Below are 23974 nucleotides of genomic sequence, written 5' to 3' on the forward strand. Positions count from 1 at the left end.
AACAGCTCGTCCCCAGCCTGATCCAGAGCCGGACTCTCCTGCCTCCGTACCCCCGACGGGGGGATGCCACCTGGAAGGCAGCACAGACGGTTTCCTGAGCCCGGAGAGCGTCCAGCAGTTAGCATGAGCAATGGGCATGAAGGGATAGATAGAGAGGCTGGACCTTGGACTTGGGGAGGCTACTGCGGTCACTGCCCACAAAGGGGGTACGAGTTGTGAGCATTAATGTGCGCAGCGTCAAGTCCACCGCAAGATGCGTGTCCACGTTGGCCTACCTGAACACCATCAGGGCAGACCTCCTGTTTCTGCAGGAGTGCGGGATACCGCACCTCGGCAGGTACGGGAAATGTTCCGGCGCCTGGACCTGTGGGCCTTCGATCTGGTCGGGGGGTAACGACTGTCGCTCCTCGGGCCTGGCTATTCTGCCGCGGGGGCGCGACTTCACCATCTCTCAAGTTCAGAAGGTGGTTGGGGGCCCCTCCTAGTGGCTGACGTCACCTACAGGAACGCTCCCCTGAGGCTGATCAATGTGTACGCCCCAGTGGTACGGAGTGAGCGGTTGGCCGTCCTGCAGCGGCTTCCACCCCTGCTGGCTACGTCCAGGCCGGTCATCCTAGGCGGAGACTTCAACTGCATCATCGATGCAGATGGAAGATCCGGCATGGGGACGGGGGTGTTGGGGGGGGTGGGGGGTGGTGGTGGAGTCAACTGGACGTCACGTCCAGATTCCTGATGGGCACGGTGAAGGACGCCAAGCTGCTCGACGACTTCAGCACCCCTGCAGACGGAGTGCAGCAGAGGGACACCTGGTCGCGGCCGGACGGGTCTATTCGCTCAAGGATAGACTTCCGGTTTGTGACACGGGCGTTCTCGGTCAGGTCCACCGGCATCGAGCCGGTGTTCTTCTCTGACCACTGCCTCCTGCTGGCCGACTGTCACTTACAGGTCGCCCAGCCGGCCGGCAAGGGGACGTGGAAGCTCAACACGACTCTGTTGACCCCAGAGAACGTCGAGGAGCTTAAGAGGGAGTACGCCGGTTGGAGAGCCGTGAAACCCCTCTTTGAGTCTCCAGGCGACTGGTGGGAGACGGTGAAGGAGAACATCAAGAGGTTCTTTGTCCTCAAGGGTGTTCAGAAGGCAAGAGAGAGGCGGGGAAAGCTGTCACGACTCCAGAAAAGGGTGCAGAAACTGCTCCTTCTGCAGTTGATGGGGGTTGATGTCACAGAGGACCTCCATGAGGTGAGGGGCCAGGAAGCCTCGCTCTTCGCCGCGGAGGCCTCCCGGATAATCTTCCGGTCCAGGGTCCACTCCGTGGAGCAGGATGAGACGTGCTCGCGTTTCTTCTTTCAGAAGGTGCACAAAGAGGTCTCTGTGCTTAGCCGGCTGAAGGAGGACGACGGCTCGGTGACGTCGTCTCGGCCGGACATTTTGAGGATCAGCAGATCCTTCTATGCCGGACTGTACGACACGAAGCCCACGGACAGCACGGCCTCCGAGTCGTTCCTGTCGTCTATCACGGAGGTCTTGGACGACGGCACGAGGGAGTGGCTGGACTGGCCGATATCCCTGGACGAGCTGACCAGTGCCCTCAAGTCCTTGGAGAGGAATAGGACTCCCGGGAGCGACCGCTTACCAGTCGAGCTGTATTCCGCTCTGTGGGACCTGGTCGGCCAGGATCTGCTGGAGGTGTACGATAGTGCGATTCGGGCAGGGGAAATGTGCAAGTCCGTGAGGAAGGGCATCATCACCCACATTTACAAAAGGAAGGGGGAAGGGGAAGAAATTAAGAATTGGCGTCCCATTTCACTTTTGAACGTGGACCACAAAATCCTGGCCAAGGTCACAGCCAACCGGGTCAGGTCTGTCCTGGAGTCGGTGATTCACCCTGACCAAACCTGTGCTGTGCCGGGCAGAAAGCTCGCTGAGAGCCTCGTGCTCATCAGGGATACAATCGCCTATGTACAGGACAGGCGGGTGGACACCTGCCTCGTCAGCCTGGGCCAGGAGAAGGCCTTTGACAGGGTCTCTCATGCTTACATGAGGGATGTCCTCTCCAAATTGGGGTTCGGGGAGGGCATCCGCAATTGCATCCCGCTGCTCTGCACCAACATTGTTAGTGCAGTCTCGATCAACGGGTGGGAATCAGACAGTTTTGCCGTCAGATCTGGAGTCAGGCAGGGCTGCCCGCTCTCTCCTGCCTTGTTCATGTGCTGTGTGGAGCCCTTCGCTGCATCCATCAGGAAGGACGTGAGCCTGAAGGGCGTGACTATCCCAGGCAGCGGAAGCTTTCAGGTCAAGACCACCCTGTACATGGACGATGTCGCCGTCTTCTGCACCGATCGTCGGTCGGTGAGTAGACTGTTGGGCATCTGCGGCCAGTTTGAACTGGCCTCGGGTGCCAAAGTCAAAGTCAATAGGGCTAAGAGCGATGTCATGTTCTTCGGGAACTGGGAAGACTGCTCCTTCATCCACTTCACCGTCAGGACAGACTACCTGAAGGTCCTGGGTGTTTGGTTTGGTGGAGCTGGGGCGTGCAGTAAGATTTGGGAGGAGCGTATCGCCAAATTGAAGCAGAAGTTGGGCAGGTGGACGCTCCGGTCCCTCTCCATTGCGGGTAAGAACCTGGTTGTCAGGTGCGAGGGGCTTTCGGTACTGTTTTATGTGGCGCAGGCCTGGCCTATTCCCTGGACCTGCACCGCTGCGGTCACCCGGGCCATCTTCCACTTCATTTGGGGGTCGAGGATGGAGCGGGTCCGCAGGGACACCATGTACAAAGACCTGGAAAATGGGGGAAAGGGCATACCGAACGCCACCCTCGCCCTGCATCAAGCTGTGCGTAGATCCTCAGTACGCAAACACCAAGTGTCACTACTTACTGAGGTTCTACCTGTCCCCGGTGTTGCAAAGAATGGGCCTGGCCTCGTTGCCGCGGAACGCTCCGAGTAGTTGGACCGCTCCGTACCACCTGTCCTTCGTGGAGAAATTTTTGAAAGGAAACACCTTTGACCATAAGGCCGTCAGGCAGTGGTCAGCACGTAGTATCCTCAAGACCCTTCGGGAAAAGGAGAGGGTGGATCCCATCGTGTGGTTCCCCACGCAGACTGCCAAAGTCATTTAGCAGAATGGCTCATCGCCAGAACTTTCAAATAAGCACAAGGACATTGCTTGGCTGGCGGTGAGAGGGGCTCTGCCAGTGAGATCCTTTATGCATGCCCGGAATCTCTGTGCCACCGCACGCTGCCCTCGAGGTGGGTGCGGGGGGGATGAGACTATTGATCACCTCCTTCTGGAGTGTGCCTATGCGCAGGAGGTCTGGAGGGGGATGCAGTGCTATTTGTCGAGGATCGTCCCGAGCAGCTCCGTGACGCGGGATTCCGTGCTCCACGGTCTGTTTCCCAGGACACACACCGAGGCCAACATCAACTGCGCCTGGAGGACCATCAATGCGGTGAAAGATGCTCTTTGGTCTGCCTGCAACTTGCTGGTCTGCCAGCTCGAAGAACTGACCCCCACCAAATGTTGCAGACTGGCGCAGTCCAAGGTCCAGGACTACGTGCTGAGGGACGCGCTAAAGCTTGGGGCAGCTGCCGCCAAGGCGCGGTGGGGAAAGACCACGGTATGAAACCCCTCGTCCAGAATAGAAAAAAGGGCCCTATCTGGTAACTGGGCCCAGCTGGCACCTTCCCCAACTGGTCAGGGGGCCAACTGGGACTGTGTGGAGTGACGACTGCCGGGGTATTTTCTTGGCTTTTTTTTTCTTCTTTGTTTGTTTTTTTTCCTTTAGTTGGTGTACGTACCCCCTGGGTAACCCGGAGCGGCTTGCATGACTGGGTAGGTGTACAAATAGGTTTTATTTTTTGTACATCTTATGAATAAAGTATATTTTCTCAAATAAAAAAAAAGGTGACAAAATGTCTGAAAGCTAACCTTCCAGCTCAGCGAGCAAACTCACATCCAGAACCTCAACCTGAGCTACAAATCTTCTCAAAACTCGCTAACAGTTCTTTCAGCTTTTATTCCAATTTCTTCTTTCTTTTGCTGTATTTTAGCTACAATGAATGAATAAAGTGTTTTGCTTCAAAGCTGCGAGTTCGATTAAATTGTATCTAGAATGCAACATCTTACACTTATCTTAAAATAAGAAAAAGTTAGGGTCTAGACTTTCTTCTGAATATATTTTGAGGGGGCTTGGTCTGGTCCATAACAAACTTCGTCTATTTTCAAAATTGTCACTGTTGACTGTCCCTCAATTTGAGAATGATATTTACTGCATGTCTCAATTTTCTGCCAGGTCTTTCTGTATCTGAATTGAGCAATTCTCATCATGGGCTAATAGAACAGAATGCCTCAAAAGTTGAACAATGAATTTGCTTCCTTTTCCTTCCTTCTCTGCCACTGCTTGCCTCATAATTGTCATTTCTGAACTCAAAGTATGATGCAGTTTGACAGACAAGTTGCCACCGAACGTGACCAACAAGCTGTCATTTTTTGTATGATCTTGATAATGTTCGAAGGGCTCTACATTAAACAAGATCACAGTCTTCTCTAAGGGTCCATTTATCAAGTCCTGTGGCAATAAAAATTTGTCAACAGAGACAGCGCTGTGAACAATGGAGTCCCCAGTTAGGAATCTATTTGTTGCATTTGTTGCCTATGTGCAAAGTTGTCAGATACCAGTGCAGATGGAATTGGCTAAATGGTATCCTCTGGAAAAAACTGTCATTCTGTGAGACATTACAAGATAGTCAAACACAATAAATACGTGCTAGGTAGCTAGATGGTCAGTGTTAAAAATGTATCAAATTCATCTGTTTGAAAATCGTTGCTCCATTTTCAAACAAATGAAATTGATTGCTGGTAAAGAAGTGTGAAGAGTAATCAATTTAATTGAGAAAACAGAAACATATTATAATAGAATGTAATGTTGGTTACAGTTTACAATGTTATCTTATTTACCTTTAAGAAATGTGCAGCATCAAATACATATAATGAATTCTATTTGTCATTTTGCAAATCTAAAGTTTAAAATCTGGTTTCCTCAGTTTATTGCAGCTGTTCCAATATGACAAATAATTGTCTGGTCTGGCAAAAAAGCTGTGTGCAAGCTAAAGATCGGTACAATTTAAGGGAGCATATTCATTCATCACATAAATGTCTACATATTCTCTTCCCCTTGATTAAGTCCTGGCGTTCACTTCCTGTATGCAACTATTAACCAAGCTACAGGAACATAGTCTTCCTAGTAATGGTGCCAAATTTTTAATCCAGGCTATTTTAAGCACTTTGTGTCGTCCTTTGTTTTCGCATTCAATATCAGTCACTTGGAAAAAAGGTCTCTTTCAGTTAACATCTTTTAACGCCTCCAGTTGTCCTTAATTTTGGCATTAATTCCCTTAGGACAATACGTTTCATACAAACATAGTTGTCTCATCAGAAAATCTGGAATAAAAACAGTGGCAGGTTGGGACATTGCTCAGTGTCTACCTGTATCATTAAGGAACTAACTGAGGTATGCAGAATATCAAAAAAAGCATTAAGAAGCAGAACCGATATTTATTCAATATTGCTGGAACTTACTAGAAATGAATGACCAAATGTTAAAGTCAAACAATGCTGTACTGACCCATGCTTTGCCTGTGGAAGCTTTCCAACTTCAATTAGATTGAAATTTTCTCCATTCTAGCAAGGACAGGTGAAGTGAGATCCCAGGTTGTTCAGTGCTGAACTAGTAGTTAAATTAATGCATAAAGCCATTCAAACACCAAGGTCTGGTGCATTTTCCTTTAGCCTTCCCTTGAAATCTCAGAGGAATCTTCTTGCATGTGTTTTGGTGAGTATAAACTCAAAACTAAATTTTCCAGATCGAGTACAAAGAGGTGCCATATTTGAAAGAAAAGTCTTTAGGACATTGCTCATGACCATTATTTTGACAATTTCCCTTTTCTATTGTTTTCTTATGCTAATCATCTCTAGGATACAGAAAGGGTGCAAGTTAACCTGTTCTCAGAGCTGTAACCATGATGCTGAGAAACAAAATTTCAGAACACATGCAAACAGTTGCATGAAGAATTTGGTTGTGCTTGACACAATACTTCAAATATACAAGGAAAACAGCAAAATAAAAATTAACAAATACTCTGTCATTCCAGGCTCATCAGAAAGGACCCAATTCATTATTATGTTGTGGTTAACTCATTAAAAACACCATGGATGATGCCAATTAAAAACTTACAAGACTTGGTCGAAGGAGGAAACTTGTGGATAAACTTGCATTGGGATGTTAGTCAATCCAGTGGGAGAGTTGACCAAGGACATAGGTTGTACTCCTATAACTCCTGGGCTGTCTATGTAACAAAGCAAAAACAATATTTCAGTATAATTTTTGTAATTAAACAAAATGTAAAACATGAATTCCGTAGAACAACTAATAGGTAAAATACATAATTTTTTAAAAGTATGAATCAGCAAGGCAAATCTATTGAATAAACATTGTATTGCTGGAAATGTTAACTCGTATCAGAAAACAACAGGCTAATCTCCCAAATCTCTAATCTTGCTTACAGTGGAAACATGATGGTGAGCAAGTAAAATCTAAATTTAATAAAGTATGTTCCAAAAAATCTATAATTTCTAATTGAGTCATAGAGTTGTACAGCACAAAACAGGCCCTTTGGCCCAATTTGTCCATGTCGATCAAATATCCTAAATTAATCTAGTGCCATTTACTAGCAATTGGCCTGTATTCCTCTAAACCCTTCCTATTCATGCACCCATTCAGGTGCCTTTTAAATGTTTTAATTGTACCAGCCTCCACCACTTCCTCTGAAGCTCATTCCATACATGCACTACCCTCTAAGTGAAAAGTTGACCCTTAGGTCCCTTTTAAATTTTTCCCCCCTCTCAACTTAAACCTATGTTCTCTACTTTTGGACTCCCCTACCAGGGGGAAAAGGCCTTGTCTACTCACCCTATCCATGTCCCTCATGATTTTATAAACCTCTATGCGGGCAGCCCTCAGCCACTGGCTTTCCAGGAAAAATGCCCGAAGCCTATTCAGCCTGTCCCCATAGCCCAAATTCTCCAAACCCAGCATCATTCTTGTAAATCTTTTGTGAACCCTTTCAAGCTTAACACATCTTTCCAACAGCAGGGAGAACAGAGCTGAATGCAGGATTCTAAACGTGGTCTAACCAACGTCCTGTACAGCCACAACATGACATCCAAACTCGTATGCTTACTATCCTCTGAACAGGATCTCTGCTGGTGAAGATAACTCCATATCCAGAGGTGCTGCTGAGATGTAACAGGGCAATTAAATCAGTTTCATTGTCCGACACTTCAAAATGAGGACTTAACAGTACAAACCAATTGCTGATTGATCTCGGCTAATTTAATAATAGTGGGGATGGCCCATGGTCCACACCCCATCTAGTGCACATGTCCCTGAAAAGATCTTCATTATGCTGTGACACAATATCAGAAATGATTTCTTTAGGTGCACCAAACAGACTGAATATGATACTCATGTCTGACACAGATGTGATTGAAGTGTTCCTTACCTGTTTGATAATTGATTATTTCTCCAAATTTCCAGTGTCTAAAATGAAGTAGTCCCCACTTATAGTAAATACATCAATAGCTACTTTGGAACTAGGAATTAATGTAATCTCATGAGTGTGCAGAGTACTTCACATTATTGTGGCTAGTGTCTGTGACATGCCTCACAGTTAAAATTTTCTTGTACATGAACACTGCATCTGAGATACAATAACGCATCACCTTTGAAACCTACTTTGGCATTGAAGGGTCCAGGTACAATTCTGGACGAACTAAATGTATGTATTCTTAGTCTCTTCCGCAGCCATCTGGTGATCTCAAATGATCACAATGGTAAGATTGAGACTTGGTTGTCCTGCCACTGCCAGTTTGCTTCTGACTACCAGTTAAAGTAGATGTCATTTCCATGCCAAATTGCCATAACTGTAATACATCAACACACTAAAGCAGGTGAGGGGAGGGGGCAGTCAGAGCAGAGATCAGTATCAGGGGAATGTAGAAACAGTCAGGCCTGGGAATGAAAAGGGTGGGGGGTATCCAGCTGTACAGTTCCCCAGAAGTTAGACTTTCCTACAATTCCTGGATAACTACAATTAACAAACTAGTTGCAATATTATGCTCTAACATTCTATTTACTCTTCAAGAGCTGATAACCTTCTTATACTGAATTTTGATTTTGCTATTTCAAACATTTTCCAGTTTTATCTTATTTACAACTGATAACAGAACGGGGTTGAGGAACTTATCAGCCATGATTGAACGATGGAGCAGACTCAATGGGCCGAATGGACTAATTTCTGCTCCTATGTCTTATGGTCTTATAGACTCTTGAAGGGAAGTTAAAGTCCTTTAACCCTTGTTGCTTTGCTGTTGGTGATGAGCACGCACTGCCAAGGTAATGAAATGCAGGTAGCTGCATTTACCCGAGAGACAGTGAGGTTGACTTGAGGTTTCACAGCAGCCTCCAAACTGTTCATGGAGGCAGCCAGATGCTTGAATGCTACATGGTACAGGTTGTGTTGAAATTCTTCTCCAACCTTTGAGTCAGTTTGCCCAATACCTCTGACAAAACTGCCTGCTCATGCTGAATGCGTTTGTGTATTTAAATGAAGTTATTAATAGTTGACACCATGGGATCCTCTCCTGCCTCGGGGTGAGCCAGTGCCTTGTTTCTGGCAGCCCTCTGAACACCAGCAATTTGTGACATTTCTGCTTTGACTAACTGGAGAGACGTGGCAGTGATGTGCTCACTAGAATGTGCTGCTGACCTACTCAAGCTAACGTTCTCACTCAACTATCTCTATGTGAGCTCGTGGAAATGTAGGAGAAAATGCCAGGGTTTCCCCTCAGGGCTCTGTAGCTTATTCCTCAGAGGTGGAAGAGGAGCTGACTAGTCATAAGAGACCAGTCCTTTTACAAGATGATAAGGCATTGAAAAGTAGATAGACAGAGACTTTTTCCCAGGGCGGAAGTGACTATTACGAGGGTGTATAATTTTAAGGTGATTGGAGGAGGGTGTAGGGGAGATGTCAGAGGTAGACTCTTTACACAGAGAGTGGTGGGGTGTGGAATGTGCTGCCGGCAGTGGTAGTGAAGTCAGATACTTTAGAGACTTTTAAGCGACTCTTGGATAGGCACATGGAGGATAGTAAAATGTAGGGTACGCAGGGTAGTTTAATCTTAGTAGGATAATATGTCAGTATAACATCATGGGCCGAAGGGCCTGTACTGTTCTGTTCTGTATTCTATAGGTGAGTCATTTTTGTACAAAATTCAAGTACAAGAGTATCAATTGTGAGTATCAATTTAAGAGCATAAAAAGAGTATCAATTTCAGTCTCAACTGTAAACATGCGCAACAAACAAATTGACAATAACCAGTGTAATAGGTTTCAATTAAACATCTAACACACAAACTCTTTAGTTTAATAGTGCTCATCAAGTACACTCACAGTATGCCAAGTTTGGATCCAAAGGATTTCTAGCACCATAAAAATAATAAGCATTATCATAAGGTGTCTGGTAATGTTCCATCAGCACAGGTGCGGGAGGAGGAGGTGGAATCGTTGTGATGCTGCAAGTAGAAAAACATCTTCATCAAATTCTACATAGTAAAGAAATTTAAAATAATTAGTTATTGTTATGAATATTTGAATTGGGTCTTCAAGTATTATTAATATTATTGGCAAGTTAATTAGTTTTGTTCTCAGATGTACAACAGCAAAGTAGCATTAAATATCGTGATATACCACTCAAACAAAATTTGAAAAGTTAAAATATACTGTCACTGCTATTTACTGAGCTTTTGCAAAGCTCAGAACCTGGTTGAGAAAAATAATCATTACTCCAAAACTGTACTATACTATAAACAGTAACATTTCATATCTCGATTTAATTCACCAAATTGCCCAAAACTTTATTTATATCCAGTATTTGAGACTTCGGTTACAATAAATTCCCTTTCTGGAGAGTACACACAGGTTATACTCATTTTTGAGACACATTGTATTCAAGTACAGAAAATTACATGAACAATATAGTATAGAAACATGTTGTTTGTTACAATTAGTCAATGCACTTCATATATGCCATATTTGTAAACCAAATACTTAAATCGTTCAGAGATAGCAAGGACTGCAGATGGTGGAGTCAGAGATAACGAAGTGTGGAGCTGAAAGAACACAGCAGGCCAGGCAGCATCAGAGGAACAGGAAAGATGTTCCGGATTGGAACCTTTTTTCAGAAATGGGGACGGAGAGGGGAGCTCAGAAATAAAGAGAGAGAGGGTAGAGGTGGGGCTTGGGAAGGTAGACCGGGATGGTGATAGGGGATTTCGGGATTGGTCAGTGAGGTGAGAATGGCAGATATGTTGTGTCAAGTCAAGGAAGCGGGGATGAGAGGGAGGGTTGGTCATACAATGAGGCTGGGGCTGGGGAGATTTTGAAACTGGTAAAATCCACATTCAGGCCATCGGGCTGTAGGCTCCCAAGGTGGATTAAGAGGTGCTGCTCCTCCAGTTTGGCATCATTATGACACTGGAGAATGGACATGTCACCCAGGGAGTAGGAGGAGGAATTATAATGGTTTTGACCTGAAGCTGATGCTGTTTGTTACATTCAACTGTTCTACAAAACACAGTCTCCAAGTCTCCGCTTGTTCTCACCGTTGTAGAGGAGGCCACATTGGATGCAGCGGATACAGTATACCGAGTTGACAGATGTGCACGTGAACCCATGTCTGATGTTGAATGTTTGCTTTTTGCCTTGAATAGACATGAGGGGAAAGGTGTAGGGGCAGGTGTAGCAGTTCCTGCGGTTGCAGGGAAAGGTGCCGGAAATAGCAGCATTAGTAGGGAGTGTGGCATGGACGATGGAGTCACAGAGAGAATGGTCTCTATGTAAATGCAGATAGGGATGGAGAGGTAAATCGATCTTTGGTCATGAGGTCAGATTGTAGGTGGCGAAGTGGCAGAGAATGATACAGTGGATACGTAGGTTGGTGAAGTGATGTGTGAGGGCAGAGGTGTGGGAGACACAAGAGATGCATTTGAGGGCATTTTCAATCACCAGAGAGGGGGGGTGGAAATTACTGTCCTTGAAATAGGAGGACATCTGGAATGTGCGGGAGTGGAATGCCCATCTTGGGGGCAGATGCAGTGGAGGATTTGAGAGTATGAGATCGCATTCTAGCAGGAAGGTGGGTGGGATATCACCCCACCAACATCCACATCCAACGCATCATTCTCCGCTACTTCCGCCACCTAGTTTGACCCCTCAACCAAAGATATATTTCCCTACCCACCCCGATATGCCTTTCAGAGGAACCGTTCTCTCCGCACTCACTTGTCCGCTCCACGCTCACCACTAGCCGCACCACCGCCAGGTGCTACACCTGCCCCTACACCTCACCCCTCACCTCTATTCAAGGCAAAAAACAAATGTTCGACATCAGACATGGGTTCACCTGCACATCTGTCAACATGGTATGCTGCACCTGGTGAGGCGTCCTCTACATCGGTGAAACCAAGCGGGGACTCAGACTATTTTGTAGAACATCTGTGCACTGTACGCGACAAACACCACCACCTTCCGGTCGCGAACCATTTTAACACCTCCTCCTACTTCCTGGGTGACACGTCCATCCTGCGCCTCCTCCAGTGTCACAACGGCACCACCCGCAAACTGGAGGAGCAGCACCTCATATTCCAACTCAGAACCTACAGGCCAATGGGCTAAATGTGGATCTTACCAGTTTCAAAATTTCCCCAGCCTAGGCCTCATTGTATGATCAACCCTCCCTCTCATCCCCGTCTTGTGACATTTTCTCTCCCACCTATCCGCCACTGCCAAATCCCCACCATTGCCTACATGCACTCACTGATCACCATCCCACCAACCTTCTCCAGCCCCACCATTCCTCTCTCTCTTTATTTCTGAGGTCCCCTCCCCCTCCCCATTTCCGTTCCTCTGTTGTTGCCTGGCCTGCTGTGTTCCTCCACCTCCACAGTTTGTTCTCTACTACGTAAACGGTTCAATTATTTGCCAATAATTAGCCATAGTTATTGTTACAGTAGAAAAAATTCCTATATAACTACTTCAACAATCTGAACTAAAAAAAAGGAATAGACCACCCACCTTTTTGAGAATCTTTTAAAAACTCAGTAAAATCATAGCTGATCCTCTTGCTCAATTCAATCTTCACACACAATCACAATAACCCCCAACATTCTCTGTTTTTAGGCACTGGGCTCAAAATTCACAGCTTGCCTGCACCAGTTCCAAACAAGATGGACAACATTTAAAATTAGTGAACTTATCTGTTGCACTTCTCTTGGTAGCACTGTCAGTGCAGAGGATCAATTAACATCATGAACACGTACTCCAGGCAGTCTTCCCTTTATAAAGTCATAAGAAAGGAAAGCTACACTAATGATGTAATAAATCTGGACAATCCGGATAATCCTGCCAAGGGACTCAGGCAATGGGAGCTGTGCAACAGGCCAGCAATAGGGTTCTCCTATTTAAATGATGTCAAAGTTAATGCTAACTAGTCAAAGTTAGAGAGACACTATGTGTTCACTAATGCGAAGAAGTCTTTGAGACAGACCCTCAGAAGAGAGCGAATTGAACTGGCTGATTTATTGTCACTTGCATTTTACAGTGAATAATACAGTAAAGAAGAGTAAAAAGGTTCAACTGTAGCCACAATCTACCAACATCTTCTCGACTTTAAGAATTAGAAAAAATGAGTAAAAAGATACCAGAGACCATCTTCATTCTCCAGTGTCCATCATGAGTCCTGAGTCAACTCACCAGCAACACCTGCGTCACCACACCGCCTCCACCACCTCACTGCCATCTGCACCTAACCCATCAACATAGGAGTCACCACTCTTTAGCCACCATCTCTTCACTGATGGGCCCATCCACCAATGAGCTGCCGAGGGCCATGCTGAACTCACACTCTCTCCACACCAAGGGTCCCTGGCTCCGCTGCTACCTTCCCATAAACAGGAGTTATTCAGTGCAGCATATCCGCCAAGCCGAGAGGTGCAATTATACTAATCCATTGACTGTCCTGCCTGTTATGTGCAGCTACCTGCAAGTCAGTGACTACTGACTAGTGTACTGAGTAGTGTGTGTCACTACTCTTAGATGGTGTGCCCATGTAATGGGGTAAGCTGTAGATTTACAGAGATACGGAGGTGTCTGTGCACAATTGGGACTGTTAGAAGCAGTGTCTCCGAAAAATGTTGTAAACTCATGGGACGCACAGACCTCAAGTGCTGAGCTGCAGTACTTGATGTGTGATAGAGTCAAGATGTGCTAAACAGTGTGGAGATGTAATGTGGAAGAGCATTCATTCAAAGACCCAAGCAAAATGATCAAATTTTTCCTGCATTGTTGCAATGCCAGATTGATAATCTGGGAATTATTCACTCTTGCTGTCTGCTCCCATTCGGCTGGGGGTCTGTGTGGCAATGGCCTGGCCGAGTAGTGGAGCCAGAGACCCCTGGCTGTAGTAGGCTTAGAGTGGGGACTCCTGGTGCTGGTGAGGCAGCGGCTGCAGCAGCATTATACGCCCAGAGTGGGGACTCCTGGCATCATTGAAGCAGCAGTGGAGCTAGGGGCTCTTGATTGTGGTCGTGGTAGGCCCTGATTAGAGACTCCTGGTTATTGGTGAGGTGGCAGCAGAACCAGAGACCCTTGGTTGGCGGGAGAGTATGAGTTCAGCATGGGCCCATCAGTGAAGAGATGGTGGCTAAAGAATAGCGACTCCTATGTTGATGGGTTTGGCACAGATGGCAGTGAGGTGGTGGAGGAGGAGGTGTGGCAATGCAGGTGTTGCTGGTGAGTTGACTCAGGACTCATGATGGACACAGCAGATGGGACAGATGCCACAGAGTCAGTGGATCTAGGCAGTGAGTGGTTCCAGAGATAAGGATGGTATTGCTTCCTTATGCCAATTCCTTTGATCAATTCCTCACCTCCCCTGAACATAGAATCACAGAATTATTACAGTGCAGACGAAGGCTGTTTGACCTATTGTGCCTGCACCAGCTCTACTGCCAAATCCTGCTCTCTTCTCATTTCCCTGCTCACCATTTCTTTCCAAAAAAGAAAATGTCCAATTCCCTCCCGAATACCTCAGCTGAACCTACCTGTAGCACATTTCCAGACAGTGCATTCCATACCCGAACATCTCATGGTGTGGAAAACATTTCCTCACATCAGCATTGCTTCATTTGGACAAGATTTCAAATCTATGTCTTCTCATTCTTGTTTCATTCATAAGTAGAAACAGCTTTATCCTATCTCTTCTGTCTTGACCTCTCATCATTTTGAAAACTTTAATCAGATATCGCTCTGTTGCCTTCTCTCCAGGAAGGAAGGTCCCAACTTCTTCAATCTATCCTCATGGCTAAAGTTTCTCATACCTGAACCATTCTAGTAAATTGTTTCTGCACTCTCTCCACTGCACTCGCAATTCCAATAATGTCACACACATAGCTGTCCACAATACTCCAGCTGAGTTCTAACAAGTGTCTTGAACAACTTCAACATCATCTCCTTTCTTTTGTAATACAAGCCCCTATCAATCAACTAATCCGAAAATAGGCTTTATTTATTGCTCTGTCCACCTGTTCTGCCACCTTCATTGCGCCATACTTATATACCCCCAGGTCCTTCTTCTCCTGGAGGTGCTTTGGAATTATAAATATTGTCTCTCAATGTTCTTCCAAACAATGTGCATCACCTCACATTTCTCTGAAACTGAACCTCAAAGCCACCTATCCACCCACTCCACCAATTTATCAATATCCTTTTGGAGTTCCACTCTATCCTCCTCACAGTTTACAATGCTTCCAAAGTTAATGCAGCATCTGCAGACTTGGAAGCTGTCTCCTCCAGATCCATACTTCAATTTATATTAGGAAAACCCAGTGTCCCAATACTAACTGCCAGGGTACTCCATTACAAACTTTTATTCAAGCCAGAAAATATCCATCGACCATTACTTCCTGCTTTAACTCAACCAATTTTGTATTAAAGTTGCCACTGTCCCTTTTATAGCATTGCTTCTGAAAATCCATTTATATCACTTCGTTAGCAGTATCATCATCAAAATACTCTGTTACCTCTTCAAAAAAATTCCAACAAATTTGTTAAAATGATCTCCCATTTTGAAATCCATGTTGACTCTTCCTAATCAATCCACCTTTTCCAAGTGACTTCTAACACTGGAAAATTGCCAACATTACAGCTTTATTTTTTTTAAATTGCGAGGTTAATCTTAGCAATTACAGACCAGTTAAACTTTGTAGTGGGAAAACTTAAAATATCTCAAGATATCTTGTTAACTTTAAGTGCCAATGATCTATCCAAGGTTGTTTCCTCATTAACCTCTACCCTTTATAGTGACAGGGTTTCTTTCCTTGTCACAATGGTCTGGGCGGCATCCTCCTCTTTTGATGCAAAATATTCATTTCTCAGCTGTGCTACTAACCTCTATCTGTAAAACTCCTTCATGGTTTTTGATCAGCCAACTTCTTTACAGATAATCATTCTCTTAGTGCTTATATGCCTGCAGAAGACTTTGGAATTTCCCTTTATGTTATCTGCTAGTCTTTTCTCATAGTTCCTTTCACCCCTTACTAAACCTTTGATTGTTCTGTTGATTTCCAATTGTATTTTCTGCCTTACACCAGTTATAAACACAATTTTATAAATACAATTGTTCTTTCTAAAGTTAACATTTACCTTCTTGGTCATCCAGGAACCTCTGGATTTGTTTGTCCTACCTTTTGCATTCAAGGGATATAACTTGACTGTATCAAAATTATCTGATCCTTCAAGGTGGCTCATTGTTCAGTTACTAATGTTCTTAACAACCTCTTATTCCAATCAATCCCGCCAGCCCGGTTATAGCCCCACTGAAGTCAGCACTTCATTAACTGATGTTGCTTGGCCTGGATTTTTGCATTTCATTCTCTAACATCAATTTGAGACTTATGGTACAATGGTCACTATCTTCTAAATACCACCACCACCACCCCCACCCACCACTTTACATTTGATCCATTTGGCTCACCTCAATTTCCAAGGATCACGACCAACAATGTTTGGTGAATTGGACATGTGCTGCTATTGCAAAAATTTCCCAATATAATTTATAAACATTTGATCTCTGCTGCCAGTCACACTAAAAATATCCCAAGTTTACATTTTGTTAATTGAAGTCTCCCATAATAACTGCTCTACAATGCAGGCATTTCTGTACAATTTCCCTGCAGATTTATTCCACTACATCTTTTCAACTAGTTGGAGGTCTGTAGGCTACACTAAGCAATGTAATGTACTCCTTTTATTCCACAGATTCAGTCAAATTAACACTGGTCTTGACACATTCTCCTTCTCCATCAGGGCAATTATCTTCTTAACAACACTGCAGCTCCTCTTCTTTTCTTTCCATTTCTATCTTTCCTGAACCACTCATAGCCGAGAATATTTAACGTTCAATGTTGCTCTTCATTAAGCAAGGTCTCCATCATTTGCTACATCATAATTCCACATTGCAATCAGCATCTGTAACTCTCCAACAAAAACAGAAGTTGCTGGAAAAGCTCAGCAGGTGTGGCAGGATCCATGAAGAGAAATCAGACTTATTGTTTTGAGTCCGGTGACACCCTCCTCAGATTCTGTAACTCTTCAACCTTATTTACCATGCTCCACAGATTTACATACATGCACATTTACAATGTCTTGGACTCTATTTCCTTCTCCCGTACTGCAATTTTACATATGATCTTGACCATTTTTCGACATCAGTGCCAACTGCATCCTTAACTATTTTGTCAGCTTTGCTGTTCACCTCTAAAATTCTTTCTTGGTTCTCATGCCAGTGCAAAGTTAGTTCAAATCCCTCTCAATGGCACTAGCAAAACACCCTACAAAGTCTTTGATCTTGTTTTTAACTTTCCAACACCCATTCCTCACCATTACCTTCCCCCTGGCTACTTACTTCCACATAGTGAATAGTTATGTCTGCTATACCTCCACAGAGCCATGAGGAAGAGCAGGAGCAATCCTACACAACTAAAGAGATTATACTCATTCAACCTTGTACTAGCACCCAACTTGGATGCAAACATTCTGTAAACTTTAGAACCTTGTGTAAACAAGTTGGGATCAGCAACTGTCATTGGGCATGACTTGGTGCAGTCAGCAAATGGGAAAATCTGCATGTAAACCTCTTGTAAACCTGTTCAGGGATCGTCAAGCACAAGGAAGAAAATTGAAGTACAGGTCCTCAAGAGTCATAATCTCTGGATTACTATCCGAGCCACAGTCCAATTGGCATAGGGATAAGAAAGTTAGGGAAATAAACACATGGCTAAGGGATTGGTGTGGGAAGGAGGGATTCCATTTCGTTGGGCATTGACATCAGTTTTGGAACTGGGGGGATCTGCACCATTGGGACGGTCTCTACCTGAACCAATCTGGAACCAGTGTTCTAGCGAAAAGGGTAAATAGGGTGGTCAGTGGGACTTTAAACTTCTGAGTGGGGGGGGGGGGGGGGGAAGCGAAAGCGACAGCGACAGGGAGTATGGAGTTAAATGGAAAGGTAAGCAGCAGGATAGCATGTGTGCAGGTGGATTTAAGCTCAAGGCAGACTAGGAATGCAGCAAAAAGGAAGGATAACTTAGGACATCTTTTGATTTCCAATATCTCATATAATAAGAAAGTTAGCATTAAAGCACTTTACCTAAATGCTTGTAGTATTTGTAACAAAGTAGATGAATTAATGGCACAAATCAAGTTGAATGATTATGATGTAGTAGGCATCACAGAGATATGATTGCAGGGGGTTCAGGACTGGCAGTTAAACATCCAAGGATTTACAACTTATCAAAAAGACAGGGGAGGTGGGCAGAGGGGGTGGGGTTGCCCTGTTAGTTAAGAATGAAATTAAATCTATGGCACTGAATGACATAGGGTCAGATGATGTGGAGTCTGTGTGGGTGGAGTTGAAGAACCACAAAGGCAAAAAATCCATAATGGGAGTTATGTACAGACCTCCTAACAGTGGTCAGGACCAGGGGCGCAAGATGCACCAGGAAATAGATAGGGCATGTCAGAAAGGCAAGGTCACGGTGATCATGAGGGACTTCAATATGCAGGTGGGCTGGTTGAATAATGTTGCTGGTGGATCCAAAGAAAGGGAATTCATGAAATGCTTACAGGATGGTTTTTTGGAACAGCTTGTGATGGAGCTCACAAGGGAGCAGGCTATTCTGGACTTAGTGCTATGTAATGAACCAGACTTTATAAAAGATCTTAAAGTAAGGGAACACTTCGGAGGTAGCGATCATAATATGGTAGAGTTCAGTCTGCACTTTGAAAGAGAGAAGGCAAAATTGGATGTAATGGTGTTACAGTTAAATACAGGGGCTTGAGAGAGGAACTGATGAAAATCGACTGGAATCAGAGCCTAGCGGGGAAGAAAGTAGAGCAACAATGGCAGGAGTTTCTGGGTGTAATAGAGGACACAGTACAGAGGTTCATCCCAAAGAAAAGAAAGATTATTCGGGGAGGGGGGGGGGGGGGAGATTAGACAGCCATGGCTGACAAAGGAAGTCAGGAAATGTATCAAAGAAAAAGAGACAGCCTATAAAGGTAGCCAACAGCACTGGGAAATCAGAAGATTGGGAAGGCTACAAAAACAAACAGAGAAATAAGGAAGGAGAGGATCAAATATGAAGGTAGGCTAGCCAGTAATATTAGAAATGATAGTAAAAGTTTCTTTCAGTACATAAGAAACAAACGAGAGGCAAAAGTAGACATTGGACTGCTCCAAATTGATGCTGGAAGGCTGATGGGAGATAAGGAAATAGCAGAAGAACTTAAGTACTTTGCATCAGTCTTCACAGTGGAAGACATGAGTAATATCGCAACAATTAAGGAGAGTCAGGGGCAGAGTTGAGCATGATAGGCATTACAAAAGAGAAAGTGCTAGAAAAGCTAAAAAGGTCTAAAAATTGATAAATCTCCTGGCCCCGACGGGCTACATCCTAGAGTTCTGAGGGAGGTGGCTGAGGAAATAGTGGAGGCGTTGGCTGTGATCTTTCAAAAGTCACTGGAGCCTGGGAAAGTCCCAGATTGGAAAATCGCTGTTGTAACCCTCTTGTTCAAGAAAGGATCAAGACAAAAGATGGAAAATTATAGGCCGATTAGCATAACCTCGGTTATTGGTAAAATTCTAGAATCCATCATTAAGAATGAGATTTCTAAATTCTTGGAAGTGTAGGGTCAGATTAGAACAAGTCAGCATGGATTTAGTAAGGGGAGGTCGTGCCTGGCAAACCTATTAGAATTCTTTGAAGAGGTCACAAGTAGGTTAAAACAGGGAAACCCAGTGGATGTTATCTATCTAGACTTCCAAAAGGCCTTTGATAAGGTGCCTCACAGGAGGCTGCTGAGTAAGGTGAGGGCCCATGGTGTTCAAGGTGAGCTACTGGCATGGATTGAGGATTGGCTGTCTGACAGAAGGCAGAGAGTTGGGATAAAAGGCTCTTTATCGGAATGGCAACCAGTGACAAGTGGTGTCCCGAAGCTGTTCACTTTATACATTAATGATCTGGATGGAGGGGCTGGGGGCATTCTGGCAAAGTTTGCCGATGATACGAAGTTAGGTGGACAGACAGGTAGTATTGAGGTGGGGAGGCTGCAGAAAGACTTAGACAGTTTAGGAGAGCAGTCCAGGAAATAGCTGATAAAATTCAACATGAGCAAGTGCGACGTCTTGCACTTTGGAAAAACGAATACAGGCATGGCCAATTTTTTAAACGGTAACAAATTTCATAAAGCCTAAGTACAAAGGGATCTGGGAGCGCTAGTCCAGGATTCTCTAAAGATTAACTTGCAGGTTGAGTCCGTGATTAAGAAAGCGAATGTAATGTTGTCATTTATCTCAAGAGGGTTGGAATATAAAAGCAGCGATTTGCTTCTGAGACTTTATAAAGCTCTAGTTAGGCCCCATGTAGAGTACAGTGTCCAATTTTGGGCCCCACACCTCAGGAAGGACATACTGTCACTAGAACGTGTCCAGCGGAGATTCACACGGACTATGCACACTGGAATGGCAGGCTTAACATACGATGAATGACTGAGGATCCTGGGATTGTATTCATTAGAGTTTAGAAGGTTGAGGGGTGATCTAATAGAAACTTACCAGATAATGCATGGCTTAGAAAGGGCAGATGCTGGGAAGTTGTTTCCGTTAGGCGAGGAGACTAGGACCCGTGGGCACAGCCTTAGAATTAGAGGGGGTAAATTTAGAACAAAAATCAGGAGACGTTTCTTCAGTCAGAGTGTGGTGGGCCTGTGGAATTCATTGCCATGGAGCGCAGTGGAGGCTGGGACGTTAAATGTCTTCAAGGCACAGATAAATTCTTGATCTCGCAAAGAATTAAGGGGAACAGGGACAGGGGAGTTGAAATGCCCATCAGCCATGATTAAATGGCGGAGTGGGCTCGATGGGCCAAATGGGCTTACTTCCACGCCTATGTCTTCTGGTCTTATAGTGCCCAAAACATATTCAATGCATGGAGGGGTTCTCAGATCTACGCTTAAAATCCGTTAACGGATTCAGACAGTGAAACCATTGCTTGACTGGGCTTTTGGCTTGCTCCAGTGTTGCAGATTCCTTGATGACTGTCATTAAAGTCTCTCTGACAGTTTTCAGTTGAAGTCACACATACAGAGCAAGTCCTCATCATTGGAGAATACATTGGCAGATGATTGGTCAAAGTACAGATTACTGTAAGATAAAAGCATTGTGTGTGCTCCACAATAACAAGCACTCACCAAGCTGGACTTGTGGTCAAGCAGAAACTTCGTGACCAGAAAACAGTAGACCTTACAGCCCTTGTTCAGCATGCTTTTGACTCTGGAACTATCAGAGTGACATGATGTATGATATAGGAAACAGAATCGCTACACTGTAGAAATAGGCCATTCGGCCCAACAAGTCCACACCAACTCCTTGAAGAGCATCCCACCCACAATCATCCCTGTACTCTGTCCCTGTAACCTTGTATTTCCCATGGCTAATTCATCTAGTCTGCACATCCTTGGACACTGGCCAATCCACCTAATCTGCACATCTCTGGACTGTGGAAGGAAACCAGCGTGCATGAAGGAAACCCACACTGACATGAGGAGAACTTGCATACAGAGTCTTACAGACAGTCGCCTGAGGGTAGAATTGAACCTGGGTCCTTGGTACTGCGAGGTAGCAGTGCTAACCACTGAGCCACCGTGCCTCAAGGAATCTCACTATCCAGGCAAATCTCCACTCTGCTATGCACTCCTGAAAGAGAGATAAAGATTACCTCCCTTCTCCTCATATACATTCATTAATGGCAAATCATGAGCCTTATTAACCACATCAGCTGGGTGTCACGTGCAAGGACCCATTGTTGAAGAATGCTATAGCAATGGCAACTTTCAGAGACACTTGTTGTACAATCTTTGCCTATGATTCCAACTCGGCATGAAGGAGGTACACATGACAATCTCTTTGGTGAAGCACAGTTTCCTCATAGACTGTGGCCTAAAGCAGTGGTAATTCCAAAACTTTGTTGGTGAGGCCTTTTATAAAGAGCCCTCTTTCTCTTCCTTTCTCAGATCTTCTCCTCTGTGCCTCCTCCACTCCCTAGGAACTCATTGTATTGGGGACTGGTTATCACAGAAGACTGAAGTCAGGATTAATGGGTCATTTCCAGCTTGGAAAGATATTACTAATAGAGGGCCATAAGGATCAGTCCTGAGGTCTCAATTATTCACCATCTGTAATAGTGACATGGAGGAGGGTTTAAAAGTAATACTTCCAAATTTGATAACAAAAAAAGATGGGAGGCATGTTATGGTAAGAACAAAATAAATCTACACAGGGATATAGACAGGTCTAATAAATGGGCAAAAAAACTTGGCAGATAGAGTAATGGAGTTTAATGTAGGAAAATGTGAGATTGTGTACTTTGGTGGGAAGGATTCACAGGCAGACTATTATTGAAAACGATAGAGAGACTCCAAAAAATTGCAGCAAGCAGTGACCTGGGTGTTTTTGTGCACAGAACTGAAAACATCATACAGGTTCAGCAATTAAGGCAGCAAATGGAATTTTTATCTTCACTGCCTGCAGGCTGGGGTTTAAAAACAGGCAATTTTTCTTTTTTTTAAACAACCATCAAGAGTCTTGATCCCTGGACTAAAGAAAGGATATGCCAGCCTTGAAGGCTGTTCAAGAGACTCGTAAGGCAGATTCCTGGGATGGAGTGGTTGACTCTTCAAAAATGGCTAAACAGTTTAGGTCTTTATTTATTACAGCTGAGAAGAATGAGGAGTGATCTTTTGAAAAAGAGACAAGATTCTAATGGGGCTTGACAGATGGATATTGAAAAGATGTTTCCACTATGAGGGAATTCCAAACTGAGTTATTTCCCAGTTGGGGAACCTCATGCTAGGGGACAATAATTAGAGTATAAAGGAGACACTCATTGAAAACTGAGGTGTAATGGAATTTCTTCTCCTGGAGGATTGCAAATGTCTGAAATTCTCTATCCCAGAAAGTTGTGAAGATTAGATCACTGAAAGAATTTAAAAAGGATTTGGGTACATTTTAAAAATAGTGGGGAGTTAAATTTTTTTTTGAAAAGATTTGTAGCTCGGGTTGTAGATGAGGTTGCAGACTGGCTCACTGAGCAGTATGTTTGACTGCAGACGTTATATCACCCAGTAAAGTAATATCGTCAGTGCGCCTCCGGTGAAGCGTTGGTGTTCCATCTCACTTGTTATTTATATGCCTCAGTTTGCTGCAGCTGTTGGCATTACTTCCGGTTTTGTTCTTCAGTGGTTTGCATATTGGATCCAGTTCAATGAGTTTGTTAACAGAGTTCTGGTTGGAATGCCAGGCCTCCAGGAACTCTCTGGCATGTCTCACTGGCTTGTGCTATTATGAATGTGTTGTTCCAGTTGAATTCTAGATACACTATTCATCCTACCATACATCAGGGGCATAGCAAAGATGACGACAAGACTACTCAGACCTCTAGGTATCAGGGTAACCCACAAACCAACAACCACCCTGCAACAGCTACTAACAAACGTAATGGACCCCATACCCACAACCAATAACACTAATGTAATATACAAAATACCATGCAAGGACTGTGAGAAACATTACATAGGCCAAACTGGAAGAAAAGTGGCAATGAGGATACATGAACACCAATTAAGCACCAACAGACATGATCAATTGTCACTGGTTTCAATACGCACGGACAAAGCAGGACATAAATTCCACTGGGACATCACATCCATAATAACACAAGCCAAAAAGAGACAGGCCAGGGAATTCCTAGAGGCCTGGCATTCCAACTGTAACTCCATTAACAAACGCTCTGAACTGGAATGGATATACAAACCACTGAAGTACAAAACCAGAGGTAATACCAACCGTCCCAGCAAACCAGGGCATATATAAATAACAAGCGGGACAGATCACCAATGCTTCACCAAAGTGTACGGATAATGTTACTTAGCAAGGTGACACAACATCTGGAATCAGACACACCAGCTCGAAAAGAAAATCTGCAACCTCAGTGGGGAGTTAAGGGGAGTTTGCCAGTCTAATCTGTGAGACAACTCCCAATTATGGCATAAGACCCCATAGGTTGCTAAGGAGTATTTCACAGGATCAGCTAGCCCGAGTTTGCAGTTGTTGTTTCTGATTAATTAGTTGACACCAGGTGGTATATCTAGTTTTGTCCTTTTTGTTCAGGCTTTTTAGTAGCTAATGCAATTGCATGGACCACCTCAAACAGCAGTTAATAATCGTAAGAACTAGAAGCAGGA

At 44.4% G+C, this 23974-nt stretch overlaps 1 protein-coding gene across 9 annotated transcripts in view; it reads right to left on the minus strand.

Moving 5' to 3' along the window:
• The window catches only part of LOC125451959 (centrosome and spindle pole-associated protein 1-like), a 179300-nt gene that overhangs the window by 79929 nt on the left and 75397 nt on the right, over positions 1-23974 (minus strand). For all 9 annotated transcript variants that reach the window (XM_048529772.2, XM_048529765.2, XM_048529764.2 and 6 more), the window contains 2 exons: positions 9509-9630; positions 6233-6344 (listed from right to left, as the gene is read on the minus strand). In XM_048529772.2, coding sequence (XP_048385729.1) covers positions 6233-6344; positions 9509-9630 — 234 coding nt within the window. The remainder of the gene's footprint in view (positions 1-6232; positions 6345-9508; positions 9631-23974) is intronic.

Source organism: Stegostoma tigrinum, chromosome 5 (genome assembly GCF_030684315.1).
Source record: "Stegostoma tigrinum isolate sSteTig4 chromosome 5, sSteTig4.hap1, whole genome shotgun sequence".
In the NCBI taxonomy this organism is placed as follows: Eukaryota; Metazoa; Chordata; class Chondrichthyes; order Orectolobiformes; family Stegostomatidae; genus Stegostoma; species Stegostoma tigrinum.